The following is a 25341-nucleotide window of genomic DNA, read 5'->3' as shown; positions in this document are numbered from 1 at the left end:
CACAATTACACTCCACTAACCTAAGTAAAGTTCTGCTTTGCTTAGACAGTTTATATTCTCTCACAGAGACAGCAACAAGTCAAAGAGAAGAGCTCTGTGTGGCACTTTGCAAACTTAGAAATTAGGATATGCTAAAAATGAAATGTGATACGTGTTCAAGTCCTTAGAAAATTATGAATCAACAATATGAGTAAAAACTTCCAGCTGTGTTCTTAAGAAACACATTTACCCTGCAACCACCATTTACTAACCAGGTACATTTTCCTGCCACACTTCAGTCCACAAGTTACACTCTTCTTTTTCAGATTTCTCCTCATCAGCAATTTCATGCATGCCTAGAAATGCCAAGGGCAGAACTTCTTTGGCATGGTTCTTCAACACATCAGGACTGTATCTTCCAATTGCATGAACAGTCAAAGCACAAGAGGTCTTGTAGATAGGTTCTCAAGAGAAGGAGAAACCAAAAGTTCGTTAGCATTGACTATTACTATTTTTTCAGGGTAAGTAATCTAAATAAACCAATTTAAAATGTTTCTACTGAAACAGTAGTCTATTTGGTTAAACTCTAAATTTAAAATGTCATACAAAAGGAGAAGAAAGGTACCTTCTTTCTCCATATACCAGCCACTGAGCTTCTGCAGCAGCTTTTCAGTGCTGCTGTCCCGTGAAGTCTGCAAAACAAACAACCCTACTCACTTCTTTACAATTCCCAGAGTTGTACTTAACTGAGAAAGAAATCCAACTCACCCGAACTAAGTGGCCCATGGCAAATGCACAGGATTTCTGAATTACACTGTTCCGATCTGTCAGACCACTAAGCAAAGCACTCATAAGTTTACCTACATAAATAAATAAAAACATCTGATTGTATGGTTGGCAAAATATTTTGTTATGTTTTCAGGAATAAAAACCCCATAACCCTGAAATTAATCAGATTTACTGTACAGTAATTTAGATCTTTTGAATATTATTTGTACTACCTACTTTCTTTCACTCATTTGATTTAAAAATTAAAAATTAATCTCTTTCCAAAATATTGTGGAAAAGGTACAAGAATGAGAGCTATATACAGAAACCCCACCAGGACCCTATCTAGAAGAGGAAAAAGATTCATGTTAAATTAGCTAAAACAGTTCTAAAGAATGAAAGGTACTTTTACCTCTTTACACCACTGAGAAACTTCCTGGTAGAACAACAGAAGCTTGCTAACAAAATGACTGGGTCAAGTTTGAGTGAAAGCAAAACACATAAGCATGTTCAAATAATTTTCCTTTTAAAACTCTGAAATAAACACAACCATGAGAAAGTGTCCACATACATGTGACAACTCACCTGAGTAAGGTGTTAGGTCCTGGGGACACTGAGTAGTTAAAGACACAATGACACTGGCACAGCCTCCCTTTAAGGTCACAAAAACAAAGGTCTAAATTTAAGGTCACAATGTTCTATCAAACCACTTCTTTTAGGCACCAACAATTTAAAGATAAAACACACAAAGTCTAATAGCTCTTCTGGGATTCAATATAGAAAAAGGAAAACATTTTAAACTAGTTCAGCAGAGATGACTGTTTTAGGAGCAAGAATTTAAGGCACTGTGAATAAACTCTCAGAATAAGACAAGTTATCACAAACAACTGCATTAATAATTCCATCAGTTTATATGTGTCCAAAGAGAAGAATGGTTCTTTATTTAATAGCTTTCTAAAAGCTAAAAAGTCAGATGTCCACTGATTGAGTGAGATTAAGGCTATATTGCTGCAAGCAGAGTATCACACACCCCTTACAGAACACAATGTAGAAGACATGCATACAGAAAATATACATAGGAGGGAAACACTCAGACATAAACAGCTGCAGTTTTTCTCTTGCAAGATAAAACTAGTGTTTTTATTTTTAGCTCTCTTCTGATTTAGAAATGTTAATTAGAAGTGAAATAATTTTACCAAGAGAAGAAATGATTTATTCTTTTATAATGAGACGAAGCTAAGTGTCGTGATACATGCAATCTTAGCACTGCCGAGTCTGAGGCAGGAAGGCAGTGTGGGGACACCCCAGAGTGAGATCTGCTCTAAAATAACAACAACGAAAAACTTAACAGCAGAAAAAAAATAAGCAGACGAAGGCAGTATCTGACCTTTATAAGAGTCTCAAAAGAAAGTTTTCTACCCAAACACTTATTGACTCTTACACAAAAATTCCTAATCACTATCTAAAATGATTATTCCTTGACAGACGAGGGAGCTTATCCATTAACTGGTAATAACAGAAAATCCAAAAGCACTTACATGACAACCAGAAACAATCCCACTAAAACAAGTAAGACAAGCAGAACATAGCTGCATGTAAGGTAGTACACCAGGATGAAGCTTATAATCCCAGCATTAGGAAATATAGGCAGAAGGATCAAAAGTTCAAAGCCATCCTCAGCTCTATATGGAGTCTGAGACTAGACTAGGCTATAGGAGACCTTGTCTCAAAATATTATGTGGCCTTCACATGCATGTGCATACACACACACACACACACACACACACACACACACACACACATTTTTGGGTAGCCGGCACATGCCTATGATATGTCTTCCAACAGTAGGAGGCTGAGACAGTCTATGCTATATAAGGAGTTGAAGACCAGCCTTAGCTGCATGACAACAACCTGACAAGCACACACGCTGCATATACAACACACACACAAAGAAAAAAAAATCTTACCTTAGTTCCAAGACCTACACCACTTCTGATCAGTTCACATAACCTAGGAACTAGCTCGCCCAGCACCGAAACATCAAGATATTGCAGGCACTTTGAGAAAATAATAAATACAAAGGCAAGCCTAAGCAAATAATTAAGTTAGTACCATATCTTCATTTATAAACTACCCCATATCAAATATATACCCACTGAATTTAATATAAAGTTGGAAAATCACTAGTTTGTTTTTCCTCCAGTTGAATTAAACAGAAAATTTACTCACTAATGGTTCAACATTAAAAATAGAATAAAACAAAATAGTGAAGATTAATTTACTAAAAGAGGAAAGAAATAATTACCTAATAAAAGACCCCTCTTTCAATCTTCCATCTTCCTCTACCAATCTATATCTAATGTAAAATGCCTCAATTAAAACTGACCTTCCAAAGTGGATCTAGCCTACCTGACCCCAAATAAGTCAATTTCTTATATGACTTCACCATAGCTTGTTACAATTTTAAAAAATACATACTTCATTTATTTATGAATATTTCCAAGAGATGTTTGCTAAATACTCTTATCACTTTTCCCAATAATACAACTGAGACATGAAATTCTTAAGACTAAATACTCTTAACCAATCTGTGACCTGCTTAGCTTGCAAGCTCTTAACAATCACTACAGAAATGTCCAAAAGGTGACTCTGCCATGACTCCAAGGACTATAGAACTCAGAACCTCAAAGAACCATGACCTCTTCACTACAAATATTTCTGACATCGAAACACATCACGATTACTCAGTTCCTGTCACGAACCTTCTGTGCTATCTATTTCTTTTAAAATTCCTCTAAGCTTATACCTTCATGGTCCTTTCCAAAGAATTTCTCAGAGGCAGGCAAAAAGTAATGATAATAATAATAAAATAAATAAATATACACCTCTGAACCTTTCTAAAATAAGATGATCAAAGCATAAATATACATGGACTTATAGATAGAGTTCTTAATATGTTGTTTTCCATATAACACAAATTTTGATTAATTCTGCTATCCAGAAAATTTAATTCTATTAGTAATTAAGAAAAATGCCCATAAATATATACTTTTTATATACTAGTTAAAAACTGAAAATTTTTCAAAGAAAAAAATGCATTCACAGTATTTTATCAAAACATCCATCTCCCTTCAGCTTGTTTCATGAAGAACTGCACTTAAAGAGGACAAAGGAGCTTTGCGGCTGTCCTGGGAACTCACCATGTTGATTGTCTCCATCATGGGAGAGGACTTGGCAGCACTGAGGCGAGCAGTGTCCATTGCAGCCTGGAGAGCACAAACCGAGTCACTCAAGACATTCAACTAGTTAGGAACTAGCCACATACACTCCAATTAAGGGTCATTTCCAAACTAAAAGCTTTTAAATAAGTAAACAATAATGAAATCAGGTGAAAGTCTAATTCTAGTATCTTTTGACCTCACTTAACAATTTAACTGTACAAACAAACAAGACAGAAACAGCTAATTATTCAGACACTTGTAAAAGGGGGGTTGAATTTGATAGTTTCTAATCAATATTTTCAATGGATTTTACAAGCAAAATAACACTTCAGTTAAGCAAGACTATTAAATATTAACATTGGGTGAAAGATGACTAGTAGACTTCTGTAAATCATATTCATTCTGGGAAAAGTGGACTTCATCCTAATGATGAAATGTCTAAAGAGTTCTCATATCCATTCATGTTAGAATTCTGGTCTAGGGATTAAAGCCTGTAACATTTACAAAAAAAATATACCAATTTAACTGTACAGTTGACATCTCCCTGAAGATCAGAAATTCAGACAACAGTTAGAAACAAAATACACAGGCTGGTGGTACACCTTACCAGCACACTATATGTTCAGCATGCATAAGGCCCTGGGATCACTTCCTAATACTGCCAAAAATCAGCTAGTGCATTCACTTATTAACATACAGCTATGGCTCTAATCAAGTCACTCAGCCTTCTTGGGTCTCAGGTTTTCTATCTACTTAAAAAGAGAATACACTGAATTTCTACGCAATGTCTAAAAAGTTGTCTAAGTGAAAACACAAAACAGCGTGTGTTTGTATAATCCATTTAATTCTTTAACTTTATAATGTGGATTTGTATCTACAAAGATATTTTAATAAAAATTATGCTAGGGGCAATCATTATCCAGAGAAAAGGAAGGCATGCAAAAGTGACTTGCTAAGGCTTTCAAAGCATGTACAGAATTTATGTACCCTAGTTCTTAATACCTAGTAAACATTTATACTGAAAGAGGAAAGAATGACGAAGAAACAACCCTCTGCCACAGACTTTTGGATCTGAGGGGACCACAATCGACTAGGAGGCCACCCCAGTGCCAGAGGTACCATCACACTAAGTACTGCCCAAGGTGTCTAGGTGCCGGCATGGGAGAGAAGAAAGGCAACAGCTCTGTGCCATCCCTTATGCCTGGGGTGGGCAGTACTTAACTGTGATCCAACCAAGAGCCGTGGCACTGTGTGACTTGGCACCATGGTGGTGAGAGAGTACAGAGTGGGGAGGTGGGAGAGAGAGAGAAAGAGAGGCTGGAAAGAGAGGAAGACCCAGAGAGGTGAGGGTGGTGAGGAATGGGCTGATGTGAATAGTTAGCTGGCTACTTGAGTTCAGGGAGATGTCTGGGCCAGGACGATGACCAAGGGCCAGATCTTAATCTGGGGCCCTGGGACAGTCACGGGGGCCTGTGCTGATGTCTGTGGACCCTGTTATCACTGGGAACTGGGCAGGAGCCTGTGTTCTGGGCAGCCACCTAGGGCCACACTGGTCTTCAGGGACCATGCTGCGTGGAGGTCATGACGACAACCTGGCCTAGGATGTTGCGGAGGACCATGCCTGGTTCTGTGCTGATGTCCCTAGCCCATGTTGCTGCCAGGGTCCAGGTGGATGCCTGGGGTCTTGGCCACAGTCTGTGACCATTTTAGTATCTGAGGGCTGTGTTGCAGGCCGATTTGGGTGGTTAAGACTATCAACTGGAGCCATGGTACGGTCTGGACCAGGACTGCGGCTGAGGGCCATGTGTGGGTCTGTGGCCCTGCTGCACCCAGAATCTGTGATGATGCCTGTGGCGTCTGAAACCTTCAAAGACCATGCTGATGCAGGGGGTCTGGGCTGCCACCTGGGGCCATGTTGGTGTCTGAGGGCCATGCTGCTGTGGGGGCCATACCAGTCTGGGTCATGGTTACTTACCATCTGGACCCAGGATGACATTCAGGCCTGCGCTGCTGCCTAGGACCATGTCAAAATTCATGGTTCTACCACACCCAGGGTCTGCATTGATGTCCAAGGCCCAAGATTCCACCAATGTCCGGGATTTGGTCCATAACCTGTGGCCATGAGGGCATTCAAGGGCTATGCTGCCACTAGGGACATGCTGATCTAAGTGGTCTACGCTGTCACAGGGGCTACAGTGTCCTCCAGAACAGGGCTGCTGCAGAGGGCTATGCCTGGGTCCGTGGCCCTACAGTGGACAAAGTCTGAGTTGATGTCCAGGGCTCCTGTTGTCATTGAGGGCCATGCTGAAAGGGTGGCCAGTGCTGTCACATGAAGCCATGAAAATTCATGCCCTGGCAGTGGCTGCTGCTAGGACCATGTCTGGGTCTATAGTCCTGCAGAGACCAGGGTCTATTCATGGCTCCAGTTGCCACTGAGGGCTCTGTGGATGCCCAGGGTCTGGTCAGCCACCTGGGGATCATGCTGCTGCCAGGAGGCCACGCCGATATGAGTGGCCTATGCTGCCACTGGGGTTGTGGTGTGTCGGGCCCCAAGCCATTGCCCAAGGATCATGTCTAGGTCTGCAGTCCTGCTATTGCTGAGGTCTGTGGTGATATCCATGGCCTGTGTTAGCACGGGGATCATTGGAACCATGCTGTGTTGAGCTAGCCCACTCAGGAAAGATGGTCCCACCACTCACCACAGGCATGCACCTCATCTGGGAGCACACTAGAGCTAACTCCGGTGTCAGAGATACAGGTGAGCTGTATCCGGGGGTGTGAGAGCAGGAGAGCTGATCCCATCCACACCCACCCTCATGTCCACTACAGCAATCTGGAGAGAGGATCTTGCACCTTACCTGGGCAAAACAGTAGAGCTGGCCCTGGTGATAGGGCCCAAGACAGGAGAACTGGCCCTACTCCTTGCTGGAGGTGCACTGGGTAAGCTAGCAGAGGCAGTGCTGGAGACCTTGTCTGGGTAGTGACACTGAGGGAAAGCTAGCTACCACCCAGGACCAGAACCAGGGCTATGAGGTGGCCCATCCCAACATTCATTAAATCTATGAACTGCTGGAGAATGTGAAGCGAATGAATCTACAGATCCAAAACAACATGATCTTCATGACAGAGGACAACAACAGGAGCTCCAGTGAGAACCCATAATCAGTGCTATAGCATAAATCAGAGTCCTAAAGCCAGACCAATTACTCGTGACAATGAACACTTGTAAGAAAACATGAAAAGTAAACTGTGTATCTCAATGGGCCACACTACAGCTTCCACAACAACGGCTTCCACAACAAGATTCTTTTTTTGTTTGTTTGGTTGGCTTATGTTTTTTCTTTTAAGTTTGGTTTTGATCAGTGAGAGAAGTTGCAAAGGCAGAAGGCAGATGCAAGGAGATGGGGAGATAAGTGGGATCAGAATGTGAAATACACAAAGAATCAGTAAAAGATTTTTTTAGAAAAAAAGAGGAAAAAAACACCAATAAGAGGCAAGCGAAAAAATAATTTATTAGAATAATTATGCAAATTAAGATTGAAATAATGAGCTGAGAGAAAATGCTGACATTACATATTACATAGGCCTAACAGTCCTAGTAAACAAACACAAACGTGAAGGGAAAAATAATCCACAGCCCACCCATAAAATTCTGCTCAGATAAGTGTTAGCCACCCATAGATCAGCCTGGGCATGTGGGTCCCATTATGATGAGCAAATACGTGGTGGAGAAAAGGGAGAAAAAAAGAAGTGGAATGGTTCATGTGCTGTGGAAATAGGCAGAACAGAAGATATGAAGGTGGTGAGGAACAGGCTGATGTGAAAAGCCTACCTGCTACTTGGGACCATGGTGACGAGTGGGCCCAGGCTGTTGCCAAGGGATATGTCTGGGCCCATGGTCCTACCACAGCCAGGATCTATGTAGACATCCATGGCCTATGATGCCACCAAAGGCCACACAGAAGCACAGGTCTTGTCAGTGTCTGAGGATCATGGTGCTGCCGAGCCAAGCTGGTCTAAGTGGTTTGTACTGCTATCCAGGGCTCTGGTGTCACCTCTAGGCCTAGATTGCTGCTGAAGGCCATGTCTGGGTCTGTGGTCCAGTTTTACTAGAGTCTGTGTTAATGTCTGAGGCTTATGTCACCTCAGGGGGCCATAGGAACCATGTGTGATGAAACCAAAGGGCCATGCTGAGCCAGCCCCACCCTTCGCAAGCTCTAGGAAAGGGGCCTTGCCTCTTGCTGGACACTGCAGCAGGAGAGCTGAACCCCGCACTCAGGAGATGGCCTCAGTTCTCACCCTGATCCTGATGGCATGGGTGTAGGATAGCTGGCTCTGCCCCCTCGCCTGAGGCAGGCAGCCCCAGTGGCCCATACAGACAAGCTCGGCTACCACCCAAGCCCATAGCCAGGCCTTGGGTTGACCCACCCTAACATTTATGCCATCTAGGACTTGCTGGAGCTGGTGAAGACACCAGTTCTGTGGAATGATAACCACAGGATGCCCATGACTTGGGGTGGCCTCAGGATATACCAGAGGATCTTTGGCAAGGTGATGGTGTGCCAGAAACCAGAGGCCTTGAACCAATGACTCATTGCAATGAACATTTGCTAGTAAAGCTGACTGGACAAAAGGGTATGCTGTGTGACATACCGCTCCAATACCACCAGAATAAATGAAAAGATGTTGGACAGACAGGAAAGATGGAAGAGAAAAGAGGATTTTGCTTTTTGTTTTTGTTTGTTTGTTTGCTTTTTTTTTCTTTTAATTTTCTTTTGGGGGATGTTGCAGGGATGAGGGGAAGATATGGGAGACTAGGAGATAAGTGTAATTAGGGTACATTATATGAAATTCCCAAAGAATAAATAAAGAAATTATGTTTTAAAAGAAAGGAGGGTGGAGAAAGGAAACTAGGCATAGAATACAATTCATAGAAGTATATAAATAGTTAATGGAATTATGGATTAAAAGTTTGTTATTTTAAGTATGGGGAGAGGCAAGCACATGTGATTATACACACTAACAAAGGCTAGGGTTACAGGTTAAAAAATGACTAATGTGGGTTCTAGGAATTGAACTCCAGTCCTCTACAAGAGCAGCTAATTGCTATGATATTTCTCTAGCCCAAAAGTTAGGGTTTTAGCTCAGTAGATACAGTGCTCCAAGCATAAGGTCTAAGTTGGACACAGGGTGGAGGGGATAAGAAGAAGGCTGGATCTAAGAGAGTATAAAAAGATAATGGGCAATGTTCAAAATATAAGGCTGATACTACTCAATTTTTCAATGAGGAGGAGGGGATATAACCTTTATTATAAAATCTCCCTACAAAAATAAAGCCACCTGACTTTAGTATAAATGAATTAAAAAGAATAAAATAAAACATAAACAGACATTATGCACTATTAAATTAAAAAGTTACACAATAATCAAACTCTGATTTTGTTTTTAAATTGACTATCTGGAGGCTTTGCAGCCTATGACTATGAAAGAATTTTTAAAAGCCACAGGAAACTGTTCACAGTGGAAACCTCTAGGGGATTGCTTTGTACCTTCCAAGCTGATTTCATTTTTCCTCAATATATGTGTCATATACAACTTTTAAAAAAATAACTAATCAAAAACAAAGCAGAAAAATTTTAGACCAAAGTCTCCCCCTAAATGTAATCCATTCCCTAAAAAATGTAAAAGTAATTTTTAAACTGTTAAAATTAGGTTAATAAGTTATCAATTTTAGGGATGGAGAGATGGCTCAGAGGTTAAGAGCACTGACTGCTCTTCCAGAGGTCCTGAGTTCAATTCGCAGCAACCACATGGTGGCTCACAGCCATCTGTAATGAGATCTGATGCCCTCTTCTGGCCTGCAGGCATACATGGAGGCAAAATGTTGTATACATAATAAATAAAAATAAATTAAAAAAAATAAGTTATCAATTTTAGCTGAGTGGTGGTGGTGCATGTCTTAAATTCTGGCACTTGGGAGGCAGAGAGAGATGGATCTCTGAGTTAGTGGCCAGCCTAGTCCATAGAGTGAGTTCCAGGACAGCCAGGGCTACACAGGGAAACCCTGATTGATTAAGGGGGTGTGGGGGGAATTGTCAATTTTTATCTAACAAGAACATATGAGATAGACAGGGCCTTCTCCGTTTAAAATAAAAATCTAAAAGTCCAACAAAGAAACCCATTGCATGTAGTGTGTAAGAGTGAAGGTGTCAGCAGATACAGAGTTTGTCTATGGACACGGGGTGGATCTGAACAGTAATTGTACCTCGTCAACACTAACAGACTTCTGCTACCAACTCACCTTTTCTTGTTCCGTAGCACGGAGACTCAAATAATTGAGAACTTGAGGCTCCAACACACTTAAGGACTCTAGTAGTGCTGGGATGAGTTTGGGTGCATGTGGTTTCAACATGGCTCCTGCACTTTTGCTGATCTTCACAAGGGTGTTAATGCTAGACACACAAAAGGCAAAATCTGAGTCTTCTGACCAAATATAAGAAGTCCTACAACCTAACGGTGAGGATGTTCTGTAGTTGCATCAGGTATACAGTCATAGGGTCAAAACCTGATCCAGGCCACTAGGAAGTAGGGTTCTAGTCACAACTGAACCCAGGTCTCTTGGCACTTAAAAAAATTACAGATACTTTCAAGTAAGCACACATAAAACATAGAGAGGCCCAAGATGAAATTCCTTGTCCTCTTTACCTATTTCAACAATTAATAACAATGACCAATTTTACTTAATCTGTAATTTCTTCATACATTTAAGCACAATTTTCCCTTTGCTGTTTTACTTTAAGCTAATAAAATTTCAGTATGTATTTCTACAAGTATTTTATCCCAAACATAACACTTTTACACTTCTAAAAATACTAATAACTTATTCTCATCTAAAATCCAAATTTTTGACTGTTACAGAAATTTTCAGGAGCTGGCTGTGGTGAATGCCTATAAATTCCAGCAGCTGGGAGACTGAGATGATGGCTGAGAGCTCAAGGGCAACCTTGGCTACATAACAAAACTCTTCAGGTTTTTTTTTTTTCAAGACAGGGTTTCTCTGTAGCTTTGGAACCTGTCCTGGAACTAGCTCTCATAGACCAGGCTGGTCTTGAACTCACAGAGATCTGATGGCCTCTACTTCCTGAGTGCTGGAATAAAAGGTGTGTGCTGACTTGATTCTTCAAACTTTTTAACAGTCCCATCCTTTTTCATTCTCTCATTTGACCACTGATGATATTCTAGTTGTGTTAACATAACTCCTAAGGTTAACTAAGGAAATGGTCAACTATTTTAAAAATAAGCTTATGCCAGTAATGCCAACATTCGAACATATGAGTCAGAAGGATCACTAATTTGTGGCCAGGCTGGGTTGCATTATAGTAAATATAGGGCCAAAGTGAGCTACATGAGCAGACTCTGCCTCCCAAACAACCAAGGCTCTTCCACAAGCACTGCTGTCTGCATCTTATCCCACCACATCAGGCGTGTCACTTTACACTGTTAGAATCACCCCTGGGCTCAAGTTCTGACACCTGAACCATCATTAAGTTCCATACCTGCCTTTTAGGCAGTAGGTTTAGGTACAATTAACAATCATCACATAGATTAGTAAGCACAGCAAAAGAGCTGGTTATACCCAACAAGCCAGCCCTTGAGGACTTGTGGTGTAACAGGAAAATGTGCTTTCTAACTTAGGAAAGGGGCCAATGACAAAAGAATAATATGCAACTCAGAATGCTAGTTGAAATCAAGCTCCCCATGAAATATGACTATAAAAACACTATGACTCACACCCTTTCACAAACGCTTGGGTTATCTCAATGGATTCTCCTCAGTCCATTTTCTGTATTTTTAGGAATCTGACATTCAAGAAAACACATTTTCTACAGACTGGATAGAAACTAGATAATTCTAATACATTCACTTCAACCAAACCACACCTGAGGGCTCGGACTTCCGTCACAGGACTCATCATTCCTTTGTCCAGAAGGCAGGGCAGGAGGACAGCAATGGTTCTCTGGCCAGCTGCTCCTTTGGCAGGGTCACACATTTTCACACAAACCTCACATACAAAGAGCATGGACATTAGTGAAGCTGGCCTCTCGACTATTACAGCATTTCTCTGACAGTGCGTTTTTAGGTCTCTATTAGGAATAAAGTGAAAGTGAGTCTACTTTCTATGCCACTGTGGGGGTTGAAGGGAGATAGAGGAATGACCAAAACTGGTTTCTAAAGATCTGCCATATCTAAACAGAAAATCTGATAATATATTTTATTCTCTAATGTTTTACTTTCTGATTCGTATAATGAGGAACAAAGGAGTTGAAGGTGTGATGAAAAGTTTGAAAGAAAGCGCTTTTTAAAAGGCAGGACAAATTCTAGTAAAGAACACAAACCTAGACATGAAAGACACCTGGATTTAAAACATACTTTTTTTACTATTTAAGTAATGTGATCAATGACAAGGCTTACACAATTAAAATGCAAATTACAAAAGTAATTCCAAGTGGCAGACTATTTAGTTTCAAAAAGGCTTACCAACCTTATGAATTTGGGAAAGATATTAAAATAAAGACATTTATTGCTTCATTTAAGAGAGCAATGTGTTCTTCAGGGTCAAAGAAAAAGTATACCTCATGTAGATGTCTCATTATTCAAAGAAAGCAGAGGCATATTTTGTTCAAGAAACACTACCCTTAGTGTTACAGAACTCACTTTCGTATTCACTTTAAGAGCAATAAACTATACAAACCAATTACAAGGCAACATTATGTCCTATGACAATAAAAAATAAATAAAGCAATATGAAGTGTATGGTGAGTCCTGCCCTACTCTCCCCACTGTGAGATGAGTACTCTCACCTTGCTCAGAGTTTTCAGAGCTAGTTCTGCTGCTTTCCGTACAGACTCCTAAAAATGAGAAAAGTCTGGCATTATACATATTAGACAACATTCATCCTTCTCTACTCTATAATGGGTAATTATCTTACCTACAAAATAGTAAAACATAACTTTCAATAACAGGTTTAAGTATATAGTATTTCATTACGTTTTTTGAACATTAAGGAACATATATTGCTTATCTATTTTTGCCCATATAAAAATGTAGTCATTAACTACAACAGTCCAAAAATAAAATGCAGTATAAAATACATAAAAATCTCTGTGAAGATTCTAAAAGAATTAACATTTTATAATGAATAAAGCAACATGAAAAACAAGCCTCGTAGTCTAATATTAAGGATGTCAAAATATTTTAAAATGCAAATGATGCAGTATTTTAGTTGGCTCTTGATCATCCTCAAAAGGTTTATGTGCTAAAGGCGGGGTCCCCAGAGAGGCACTACTACAACCTCCTCAGAGATAGGGAAACAAGCGTAGCATGCTGAGAACAAACCCTTGAAAGAGATTATGGGGCCGCAGACTCTTCCTCTTTTCCTTCTCTTTGCTCACTATCCCAAGTAAATGTTTTCTTCCACCGCAGACTCTGACCTGATAGACTGCCTTGTCATAGGCCCAAACAAAGTCCATCTATGAAAAATAATAACCTCCAAAATACCTAAACCATTTCCCCTTTATAAATTATCTCAGCCTTATAGTAATATGAAGCAAGAAAATACGTAAGAAAACTGAGATATTTTTTCATTAATCACATTATTTAGAAATGAATGCCTAATATTTCAAACTTAACCATACAAATTACTTCCAAATGGGTATTTGTTCCTAATCCAACACCATCATGAGATTTCTACTGAAAAAGGCACGCTGTAGTCACCTCCTTTAAGTCACTTCAGTCTAGACCTAAATAAAGACACTCAAACTTGAAATTAACATATACATCAGAGCTAAAATTTGGAGATAAAACTATGGTTTCCTAAAACTGTCTACACAGGGAATTTTGAAATATATGCATTTAAAAAATCTATTGTGTATTTTAATGATTCCAGTTTATATTAATCTATACATATAAATGTAGATTTCTATAATACCTTAATATCATCTTGTACTCTAAAAAGTGTTTCCCACATTTCTGGAAGTTTGTCAATGACGTCATCTAAAGGTCTTCCTCTCAATAAATCATTCAAAGCTAAACAGCTGAAAATAAAAACTTGATTTCAAATATATGTTCAAGCAAGTTCAAGATTTTACTACCAAATAGTTATACCAGACAATAATACAGACTTTATCCGTATTTCTAGTCCTAACCTCTTGTCCTAAGACAATTATAATTATTCCAGTATTACCTCAAATGTATCACAGAGGACACAAATCACTAAGTGACAATTCCTACAACTATATAATTCAATCCCTTTGAATGATACACCAATACACTATTTTTAAGTCACTTATGTGCTCTTAATGTTGCACATATCACCAAGCATGTAAGAGGCATCAAATGTATACAAACTGCATATACAAAGAAATTCTACCCTATTAAGTCATGAAATTATACAATTTTATGTCTACAGTTTAACAAGTGATCCACAGATTCATTAACTTCATATTTATATAAGGCAATTTAGGCAAATCATCCAGTAGAGTTCAAGTAGAGTTAAAGTAGTTAAAGAAAAAAAACTCAACTAAAAATTTTATTTATTGGTGGCTTTAATTTAATTCTTGTTATACCATGTAAAAAATAAAAAATAAAAAAACCTTAGAAATATGAAGGGGAACTTTCCAGCTCTCTTTAGCTAGTCTAATTTTCTAAGTGGTACCTGGATTCTCGAACACGCCACATGTTGCTCGTAAGGTTTTTAATCAGATCTTGAAGAATTTCTTTCAAATACTTATCCACCTAAAGAAAGCAAAAGATAAAATGAAAAATGTAAAATCCAACAATCAAATTATTTACCTCTCATTTTTCTTTATTAAGAATTGATCATTTTTATTTATTAAAGTGTCCCTAGGCCTCTCAGCCTACTCTAAAATGTAAACATAGATGATCCTTTCCCACAGTACCTGAGAATAAAACCTAATCACTTAGGCTTTATACCACACAAGCCCGCTGTGACTCATCTTGTCATACAGGTATCTTGTCTGGCCTTAGTTCTGTAGCTTGGCACATACTACTTCTGCAGTCCTCTTCCATGTCCAACTTGAGTAACCCCTATTTGGTCATGGAGATTCAGAGTAGCCACCACTCAGAAAAGTTCAACCCACCAACTCTCTTCCATGTTCCCACAGCACCGTCTTAAGGTAAATCAAATCAGACACTGCAATATTACACTGGAGATCTCAAATGACAAGATAGTATCTCTGTACCTTGAAGCTTTCTTTCTTTTTTCTTTTGCAAAAGTAAGTATAATAATGGTTCAGAAGGCTAAGTGAGTTTGATCTAAGCTTAGGTAATAATAAATTGATAGTAGACTCAGTTGTCACACCAACAGATCTAAGGACTCTAAACTTTTTCACTTGTAGTTAAGTTTTGTTATACTCACATGTTAGATGATCAAATCAGAGAATAACTCACCTAAAAGTAAATAAACAGATAGCTTCCCACATCCCCTGCTGTATATTCCATAGATGTCTCATCACAATTGTGGTTCAATAGTTCACTTACTCAAAGATCATGCCCAAATCTCAAGAGTCAAGGCCTGTAACTCAAACTCATATCTGTAACCCCCATTATCCTAATAAGTCTTAGTTGACTCAGATGCACCATATCCTATCATAGAGCTAATAGAATTCAATGAGCCCTCAAAGTTGAAACCTCAAGTACCAAGAACCATGAGCGGGAATATACTCTGTGTCACATGTAAGAAGGAGGACAGAACTACAGCATGTTTCAGGTCTTGTAAGATATGAGGATAAAGAAGGATGAGATAATTGGTGTTATCTGGTGATAACAAATGGATGGTAGACTCAGCTGGAACAATAAACTGTAACTTAAGTTATTCTGGAGACTGCGGCAAGAAGCACAAAAGTTCAAGACCCAGTTTGAATCAGATCAAGATCTTGTATCAATATAAGTACTTTTAAAAGAGGTCTTGAGAAATACTATCAGTGGCAGAGCACATACCTAGCATGCAGGAGCCAGAGTTCATACTCCAGTATTGAAAAGAAAAAAACGTGAACTAAAAATCCATTTAATAATTTTAGCCAAAATTCAATTTGCAATTTTAAAAATTACTTTCACTACTATGTAGATAAATTAAAACAGGGCAAAGAAAAAAAAAAGATGATGATGATCTGTTCATCAGGGAAGAATCAGGGACCAGAGTGGATTCAAGGAACACTTGATAAAATCAGACTCAACAGAAACTGCAACTAAATTCAGGGTGGGATGGGGGAGGGGTATAAGACACAGACAAAAGAAGGTGAGAGCAAGTTTGCTGGCTTGCACACATAAATGAATAGTGAGAGTAAAGAAGAAAATGTGTATTTTTCTTCTCAGCTCTTTACAGGACATGTTACAGTTATAGTACATATAAATAACAGACAAGTGAGGACATCAAGCACGCACTGAGATTTGTAAATATGGATGGAGTACATGTCCTATCTGAGCCAGTACAGAACAGAGAACCATTACAATAAACAGAATGCTTGTTTGCCTAGGACTTAGTAAAAAGAAAGCTAACAGGACAACAATATTCAGTGCAGTTCCTGAAAAACTTTCAAATCTGAAAGGAGGATAAAACAGTAAATTGAGGTCAGATGACAGAAACAAGAAAAACAATACATGTCAACTGACTATTTCGTTTGTCTGTCTTTCCAACTAAAGTAACTCTTTAAGCATAGATTTGTGACCCATTCCCCACAGCATCAGTGATCCTTGTTAACATATAACATATGTGTGAATATACTGTCATTCTTTTAACCATCTACACATCCAATGAACTTTTAGATCATTTCCATTTTTTAGATCTTAGTAAATGTTACAGCATCTTTGAAAGAAAAAAGCAAACAACAACCATTGACAGCAATTAACATACAAAGTGTACATGGGAGAGCACTGGGTTTCAACCTATGGGGTACCATAGGCAAGCTACAGTGCTTCTGAACATTCAGGTTCACAGATACTTGCCATTGACTTGTCAGTGACCAGTGCATTCCAAATACTTGTCATAGCCTGTCGAATTCCAAGATTGGGATCGAACTGGTAACGGTAAAGTCGAGGAACTAGCCGAGGCAGAAAAGGAGCCAGTTGTTCTCCAGCTCTGGTGGCAATGACATTAAAACCAAAAGCAGCACCCTAACAGTAATAAAGAATAACTTATAAATGACTGCCATGGTAAATACTAACATATTAAACACAAAAAGGCAAGAAAATAGTCTTTCTCAAACTTGTCCTTGAATAAAACATTTCATATTCCAGCTTTAGTAATAATAATAGCTACTATGTTAGTCTGGCTCTCAGACACAGACATCAACTGGCACTACATGGCTAATGTACCAAGTTTGTCTTGAAGAAAATCTGGGAGTATACTGTTCAGTACTAGAGCACTTGCCTGCTATGTATGAGGTCCTGGGCTTAACCTCCAGCAAAAATTTAAGAAAGAAACAATACAGCAACTTACCTTCCTGGAGTTCCACATTGCATGATGATTTGCCAGATTCATAAATTTATATACCAGATCTGGCTGACTGAGATCACTTGCCAGAGAACAAAGTTCCTTGTAAGTAGAAAGGCCCTGGCTTAGAAACAAACAAAAAGAAATATATACTAAGACATTTTTCTAGCTATCTTTGGACTGGTGTGCATTTTACTATCAATGTTGGGAAGGAGGTCTCTTTTAAATTGTTTTTTCCCCTCAGTTGCTAGTATCATTATTATCACCGAGGAGACAAAAGACAAGAAGATAGTCATATACTTCAATCATCAATAATTCCTTTGTCTTTCTGATGGTAAAAACCTGTTGTGATTTCAACATGAAATGCCTCCCATTGGCTCAAGTGTTTGAATACTTGGTACCCAGCTCATGGTGCTGTTTTGGAAGATTATAGAATCTCTAAGATGCTGATTTTGGCTGTCTAGAGGAAGGAGTTACTAAGGAATGAACTTTGAGATTTTATAGTCCAGTACCAACTCCTGTCCTATCTCTCCTTTTTCTATTCTAAGAGGTCAGGAGGTGGAGCATCATTAAACACTCCTACAATCATGGAGTCATCTACGACCATTCCTTCCCTTTCACGACAGGTTTTACAGCATCCAACTATGAACCAGAAAAAAATCCTTCTACCCCAAGTTGATTTTTTTATCAGGTATTTGGTAGTTACAAACACAATACCTAATATGTGCCTGACATCCCATGGATGCGAAGCTCTTTGCACCTTGGAAGACAACTCAAAAACTCTACATGTTGTACACAACTATACATACAACTCTCTCATAACTATGAGTCATTTAAAAACATCTGTGTTAAATTTCCTCTAGGAAAATTTTATTTGCTTAAATATCATTTTGTAAAAAACTAGCACTTTTTAATTCAGAAAGAAGCCAGGTACAGTGATTTGTACTTCTGTAGTCACACCAGAGGCTTCAATTGAACCAACTAGTTCAGGAGCAACCTAGACAATATAATGAGACCTATTCCCCCAAAAACAAGAAGGAAAAAACAAAGAAAAGCCCAGAAAAACAAAAATAAAAACAAGCAAATAAAAAAAACCTTCGATATGAAACAGTGAGAAATGGAACAGCAGACAGATAAGCCACCTGCTGCTTTCTTTTATTTCAAATCCCACACGGGAAAAAAGAACAAGCGTCATAATTTACCCAACAATTCTTAGAAGAAAAATAACAATAAAAACACACTGAAATAATAATGAAAGAAGGATAGTACCAAAATTAATCTGAAATGCTAAACGGGAAGACTAATCTAAGACACAAAGTTTTCACAGAAATAAACAAATAATTTGACATAGTACTATGCAAGGTCTCTGCTCAGAACACAGCTTCCTGGGAGCACAGAGTTCTGAACCTAGTGTCAGTCTCTGAGAACCTTAGTCTTTGAGGTCACGGTCTCCCACAAAGCAGCTTATCAGCAATGATTAGTCACTGAACAGGTATAACTGCCTGATAAGTGAGTCTAAGGTCAAGGCTCTGTGTCTCAGAGCAAGACAACCCTAATGGGCCATGCCATCCTAGCCTAAAGTTCCTCAAGAACTCTGTGTCCAATGAGACTATGGCAACAGTTCAATTTTCGCTCTATCATCAGAGTGATGGTACTGTCTACTTACTCACCCCTCCCCAGGACAATCCCCAGGGTATTCTACAATAAACCTCCAGCATACAAATCTCTAACTCGGAGTCTGTTTCCAGGGAAACTCAATCTAAAGCAGTATGGTTTTTTCCCCATGCCATTCTTTATTTATTCATCAATAAAGCCCATTCCTGCTCTGCCTTAGTTGACAATCAATGGCTTGAGATTTAGCTCACTTACCCATCAGGTGTTTTGCCAAGGCCTCCCCCTTGAAATACCACGGTCTCTCCAGAAACTTCATGTTTAGCTCTAAAACAAATAAACAAAAATTTAAATTAGCTTCAAATTATTCATACCAACAAAGAGCAGTAAAACCTGTATCTAGTATATGAAAGATATAAATTATTCTTTTCTATTAGACTGCAAATTTTCTAAATTTAAATACAAACAAAACAAATTCACAAATATTAAAGATTTCTATGTAAAGTTACAGCCACTATTGTCACACATAAAACTACCCTTCCCTCAAGGAGGCAACAGAAAGCAGCAATTACAAAACCAATCTCCCTCCATGCACTCACCACAGATCAGATTAAGAATGATATTCAAGTTTATTCATCACATCTTAACTTCTTTTAGCCAAAGGTTTAACAGTGTTTTTCTAACCTGGATATTTAAGCTATCGTGGTACGCTTCAAGTTGGAAATCATAACATAGTACAAAGTCTCTAAGTAAACAGATTATTCATACACTGGGATAAACTGTGTAACAAACATTGATATACAATGTTTTAATAAGTAGTAGGAATTTTTCCTTCTTCCATATCATGTCTCAAGGTACTATGTATTCATACCTGAAATTTTAAAATTCACTGTACCTTTTGCCAGTCATAAGTGTTTCTACAAGTGTAGACACCAATTCTTGTTGATCTTGTTCATTGCCCAGCTCATAAACCAATCCAAGTCCTTTGGAGGCAACATCTTGGCTGAGTTCTACAAAAATGGCAGACAAAAATTATACTATTCTAAAAGAAATTTGTCTTCTGGACAATTATTTTCTTTCAAGTAATTATCTTCCCTCCAAAATTATATAAAAATAGAGATGTGAAAGCAGAATTACTCTATTTTCCTAAACCAACTCAGTATATCATGAGACAACAAAAATGAAAGCCATAATCCAACAGGAATAGAATGCCAATAACTACAGTGTCACAGTAACAGCCATGGGATGAAAATACCAACACACTGTTTCTATTAGAGATGACACAATCTCCTAGGATTTTACGACACTCATATCCAACTTTAGAAAAATAAAGGGAATACAAGGCCACGTGTCTTAAAATAAGATTTTTTTAACTTCTTTCTGTGTTTTATTTAAGTAACTTTTGTTCCCGTTTATTTTACATACCAACCCATTTCTCCTCTCTCCTCTCTTCCCATCTCCTCCCCTTTCCCATCTAAAATATTTGCTTTTTCCTAGCTTTAATCAAAGAGGAAAAGTAACCAGAAGTAGAAAAGGTTTTAACACTAACGTTAAGGCCTCAAATCTATTTTTAAAAACTGCAAAGTTGCAGATGCTGTAATTCATATAAAAGAAAGAATTTCAATTTCTGATACCCTAGGAATATGGTTCTGTGGTAATTAATCTTGGTCTTCACCTTAATACAATTACCCTTGATACTAAAACATTTAATTTTTAATTTTATTGTAGTTCTGGGATAGAGACAGAACACCACGATCCTCCTGCCCCTGACCTCCCAAATGCTGGGATTAAAAAGGTAGACGGCTCACTTTGTCTTAGTCACATGGCTCTGAGGTCTCTGTGCGACAGCTCATTAACCCACACTTTTTAAAACTTAAAATACAAGTTTAAAGAACTTGACAAGTCAAGTATTTACCAACAACCTACCGTCATTTTCTGACAGAACTGAAACAAATGCACTCTGAATTTCCTTAAGATGAGACTGAAAGAAGAGAAAAGGCATTAGAGCACTGAAATCCTACCTCTTCGGAGAATAAAGCACTTCACTGTAAGGTACACTGAGGTCAGGGAGTCTTAGGACCAAGGCGGTCATGAACCTTTCCATTCCCTCACCTTTACAGATGTTCACATCACTAGAAGTTGGACCCTACACAGGTAGTCTAAGCATTTGCTCTAATCTTTTTTGTCCTACTATGAATGTCCCCATTACTGGCACTTCTGACATTACATCTTCACATTTAGATCATGTTCTTGCCAGTATTAATCAGATCATCATCCTTCGCTGCTTCACATGGAGCCTATCTCAGAACTTCTCCTTTATTTTAATGATTCCAACCTTCACAAACTTTCTTCCCATTTTAATTTATAAATACTGTGGGATCCTTACAGAGTTCATCACATATACAATGCATATTATGGAGCTCACCTTCACTTCTACATGGGTACTTAGCTTCCTCACAAGAGAAAGGAGCCAGATGCAGGCAGCTTGCCTCACATGTGGGTTGGGGCTGATAATATGCTTACTTAAAATAACTTCTAAAACCCAAGGGACAACATCATTCACTTTGGCACCTGAGGAAAAAGCAAAGAATGATTATGATTAAAACACACAAATATAAATTCCTTTGTAAAGTCATAGTTAAATCAACACCATACAAAAACCACATGAAACAATAACCACATGACCACTGGGCAGTGGTGGCGCATGCCTTTAATCCCAGCACTTGGAAGGCAGAGGGAGGCAGACCTCTGTGAGTTCAAGGCCAGCCTGGTCTACAGAGTGAGTTCCAGGACAGGCCCCAAAGTTACACAGAGAGACTGTCTCGAAAAATACAAATAAAAAAAGGATCAAGATGTCCAGGAGCTTAGTATAAACTAAACATTTTAACATATGAAATAATGCTAGTTCACTGGAATAAAAATTCCCCACTCTCTTCAATCTCAGCCATTTTCCTTTACTAAATCTTTCTTACGCTTCCATCTAAGAACAAACCAAGCAATAGCTTTGCCTTTCAATTTTGTCTTCCAGCTATAACACATTTGTCTCTTTTCCTCGGGGTTTCACAATCCCAACAGTACTGAGGCTTGAAGAATGTCTCTTTCCCCTTCCATTATACGAATATTCTCTTGCTTTACCTCACATGCATTCCAACAGAAGCCTCGGAGAGCTACTTTGGCTTCCATCAATCACATTTATACTGCAAGGAAAATGATTTTCCTAGTTCTTTTAAGTCTTCTATGATAAATAGGTGAAGAGGATACTACAATGATAAATGTTAACTATAACACTAAGTATAATAACTGTATTCATTACAGAATACAATTCACAATGGTATTGCTACCATGAAAACATTCTTATTTAATTTCTCCAACTATTAAGATAAAATAAAAATACTTTATGAATTATCTTTTAGCTTTAAAGATTAAAAAAACCCTGGTTCAATACTAAAATATATTTTCAATTTGAAATTCAAATCAATCCAAAAAGATAACTGAGTTTGTAGTTTGGATTTTTTTTGTTGTTGTTTTACTTTGTTTTTTCTTTAATTTTTAAAACTGGGCTTATTCATTTTTTGTGTGTAATGTGCACACATGTGGATATGCATGAAAGCTCATGCCACAGAACACACATGGCTCTGCTAGAGTTGGTTCTATGATATGTGGTTCCAGTGACAGAACTCAGGCCATCAGGCTCGGCAGTAAGCAACTTCACTTGTAGAGTGGTCTTGCTAGGCCTTGATTTTGGTTTTGTTGGTTTTTTTGTTTTGTTTTGCTATGGAGACAAAAATCTCACTACATAGCCCAAACTGGTTTAATCTCATTATTTACCCCATATGTTCTTCAACTTGCAATCCTCCTGCCTAAGCCTCCAAAGTGCTGGGATTGCAGGCATAAATCACCTTAGTTTAAAATCTTAATGTCTGTAATATATACTCGGGAATCACATACATACTCTCTCGATTACGCAGTCACTAAACTCTAGTGCACTTCCAGGATTAGCAAGGGACAGTGGAGCTTCATTATGTAATAATGAATTCGATACAATAGGCTAAGAAAGTTCTAATTTTCATATTCAATCTTTGGAAGGAGCAGTAGCTCTGGCTGGCCTGGAATTCAGTATATGGACAAGGCTGGCCTTGAATTCAGAGATCCTCCTGCCTCTGCTTTCTGAATGCTGGAATTAAAGGTAGCATCATACCCAGTTATGTTCTATCTTTTTTTTTTCTTTTTGTAAGACAGAGTCTCTCTAACTAGTTCTGGCTATCCTAGAACTAGCTCTGTAAACCAGAACTCACAGAGATCCATATGCCTCTTCCTCCCAAGTGCTGGGATTAAAGGTATGCACCGCCACTACCTGGTTTGTTCAGTCTTCTTTAATCAACTATTCTCCTTGACAGACCAAATTTGAAGGCATGCATCAATATTTGGGGAAAAAATATTTTTGCCTCGAATATGACAGAGAACAGAAAAAGCCACTCAGAAACTCAATAAATCAATAGATGAATATTTGATACCAGCAGGAGGTGTATATTCTTCTTCAGTCACCAGCCAGGCATCTCGGGCAGCCACAGAGTTGGTTCCTATTGAAGCACTGGTGATGGCTTCACCAATGGTAAACTGAAGTTCAATCTGCTTGGCCTACAATGAAGGAAAACAGAATCCATGAATAGGAGAGCATTTGTCCTTAAATATCCATTTCTATAAAAGAGTTGTTTTATTTATTTACTTATCTATTTATTTTTGGTTTCTTGAGACATGGTTTCTCTGTAGCTTTGGAGTCTGTTCTGAAACTAGCTCTTATAGACCAGGTTGGCTTTGAACTCACAGAGATCTGCCTGTCTCTGACTCCCAAGTGCTGGGATTAAAGACGTGCACCACCACCGCCCAAACGAGCACCACATCTCACTTCTCAGCGGGTTTTATTCTCACTCTCTTCCTTGTTTAAGCTAACTCAGTGATTCAGAAGTGGTTGGGGTGAAGGAATGGAGAACTAAGATAAATTTGAAGATCATTTCTCACCTCCATGAGACTGCTTCTCACCCTCAGCACAGACTCACTATGTAGAGGCTATTAATCTTTGAAAATGGTAGGCTTATGTAGAGGCTTAGGGTGGTTCAAAGGTGAAGCCACCTCAGTGGAATTTCTAGCTCAGTTTCTCATCAGCTACATATACTTGACAGCCTTACCGGTTAAATCAACACAATATCATCATTTACCTCATCAGGCCATAAGGATTAAATGATACTAATTTAGACAAAGCTTTCACTATTTAATGTGCCTGACTATAGTAACTGCACAATGAACAATCACCACTACATTTTTATAAAAACTATTCACATTCTTCTATGCTATCTGCAAGCTACTCTCAAAAGGTTCTGAAAAAAGTAGAGAATGATAAGGCAAATGTAAAATGTTAAAATGTGGTAAATATAGATCACAGAGTATACAGGCATTCTCTGCACTATTCTTAAAACTTCAAAGGTCAAACAAAATTCTGTGTAGCTACATACTCAAATATTTACATTTTAATTCAGAAATTTTGGTGCTGTTTTACAAGCAGGAACCACCACCCCAATATGGAGGTGAACCTGTCTGAGTGCCCTTTGGCACTTTTCTCCGCTTACTGTGAAACATTTATGTGTAAGAGAAGGAAAGATGCAATGAGGAATGGAAAGAATATGAGGGGCTTATAGCGACGACACCAAACACAAGCTTTGCCCTGCTATTCTTAATCTAGTGTTTGAGTCTTCATGAAGAATCAAGTGCTCTCACCATAGGCTTCTTAATCTAGAGAAGTAATAAGGCTGAGGACTTTAGCTCCACAGCATCTCTGGTCAAAAGCTCCCCTGGAGACCTTTAAAGCTGAGAAAAGGTATTTCAACAGAAAGGATCCTTATCAGGAATTTAATTGTTATATTCTTTTAACCTGTTAATTACATATTTCCTATTGATGACATCATAATTGGCATCAAAACCAAAACCAAAACCCAATAGCTAATTTAGGAATGATAAGGTAACTAGACTTACTATATAGCAAGGAAATAAAGAGAGTTAATTATGGAGAATCACTATATTGTTATTCTTTTATATAGGTTTGAATTTTTCCAAAATGAAGTTTAAAGTAGGGCTGGCCAGGTATTCACTAGGAGAGTTCTTGTCTATGGGTAAAGTAATAGGTTTGACCCAAGCACCATTAAAAAAAAAAAGTTAAAATATACCAAAAAAACACAGTAGGGCTTTATTTTAGGATTC

The 25341-nt window shown here is 38.4% G+C and overlaps 1 protein-coding gene across 5 annotated transcripts in view; it reads right to left on the bottom strand.

Annotated features, from left to right (window-relative positions):
- Positions 1 to 25341, bottom strand: part of Ecpas (Ecm29 proteasome adaptor and scaffold) — a 117792-nt gene that overhangs the window by 14101 nt on the left and 78350 nt on the right. For all 5 annotated transcript variants that reach the window (XM_085677112.2, XM_085677111.2, XM_085677109.2 and 2 more), the window contains 18 exons: positions 23604 to 23727; positions 21515 to 21660; positions 21016 to 21070; positions 19985 to 20099; positions 19348 to 19416; positions 17485 to 17602; positions 16992 to 17159; positions 14683 to 14762; positions 13957 to 14062; positions 12830 to 12877; positions 11909 to 12030; positions 10270 to 10420; positions 3948 to 4013; positions 2715 to 2804; positions 1333 to 1399; positions 748 to 839; positions 605 to 671; positions 252 to 443 (listed from right to left, as the gene is read on the bottom strand). In XM_085677112.2, the coding sequence (XP_085533238.2) occupies positions 252 to 443; positions 605 to 671; positions 748 to 839; positions 1333 to 1399; positions 2715 to 2804; positions 3948 to 4013; positions 10270 to 10420; positions 11909 to 12030; positions 12830 to 12877; positions 13957 to 14062; positions 14683 to 14762; positions 16992 to 17159; positions 17485 to 17602; positions 19348 to 19416; positions 19985 to 20099; positions 21016 to 21070; positions 21515 to 21660; positions 23604 to 23727 (1876 nt within the window). The remainder of the gene's footprint in view (positions 1 to 251; positions 444 to 604; positions 672 to 747; positions 840 to 1332; positions 1400 to 2714; positions 2805 to 3947; positions 4014 to 10269; positions 10421 to 11908; positions 12031 to 12829; positions 12878 to 13956; positions 14063 to 14682; positions 14763 to 16991; positions 17160 to 17484; positions 17603 to 19347; positions 19417 to 19984; positions 20100 to 21015; positions 21071 to 21514; positions 21661 to 23603; positions 23728 to 25341) is intronic.

This window comes from Myodes glareolus, chromosome 16, assembly GCF_982192425.1.
Source record: "Myodes glareolus chromosome 16, mMyoGla1.1, whole genome shotgun sequence".
In the NCBI taxonomy this organism is placed as follows: Eukaryota; Metazoa; Chordata; class Mammalia; order Rodentia; family Cricetidae; genus Myodes; species Myodes glareolus.
Note: the sequence above shows the minus strand (reverse complement) of the source record. Positions and strands in the feature narration are given on the sequence as shown.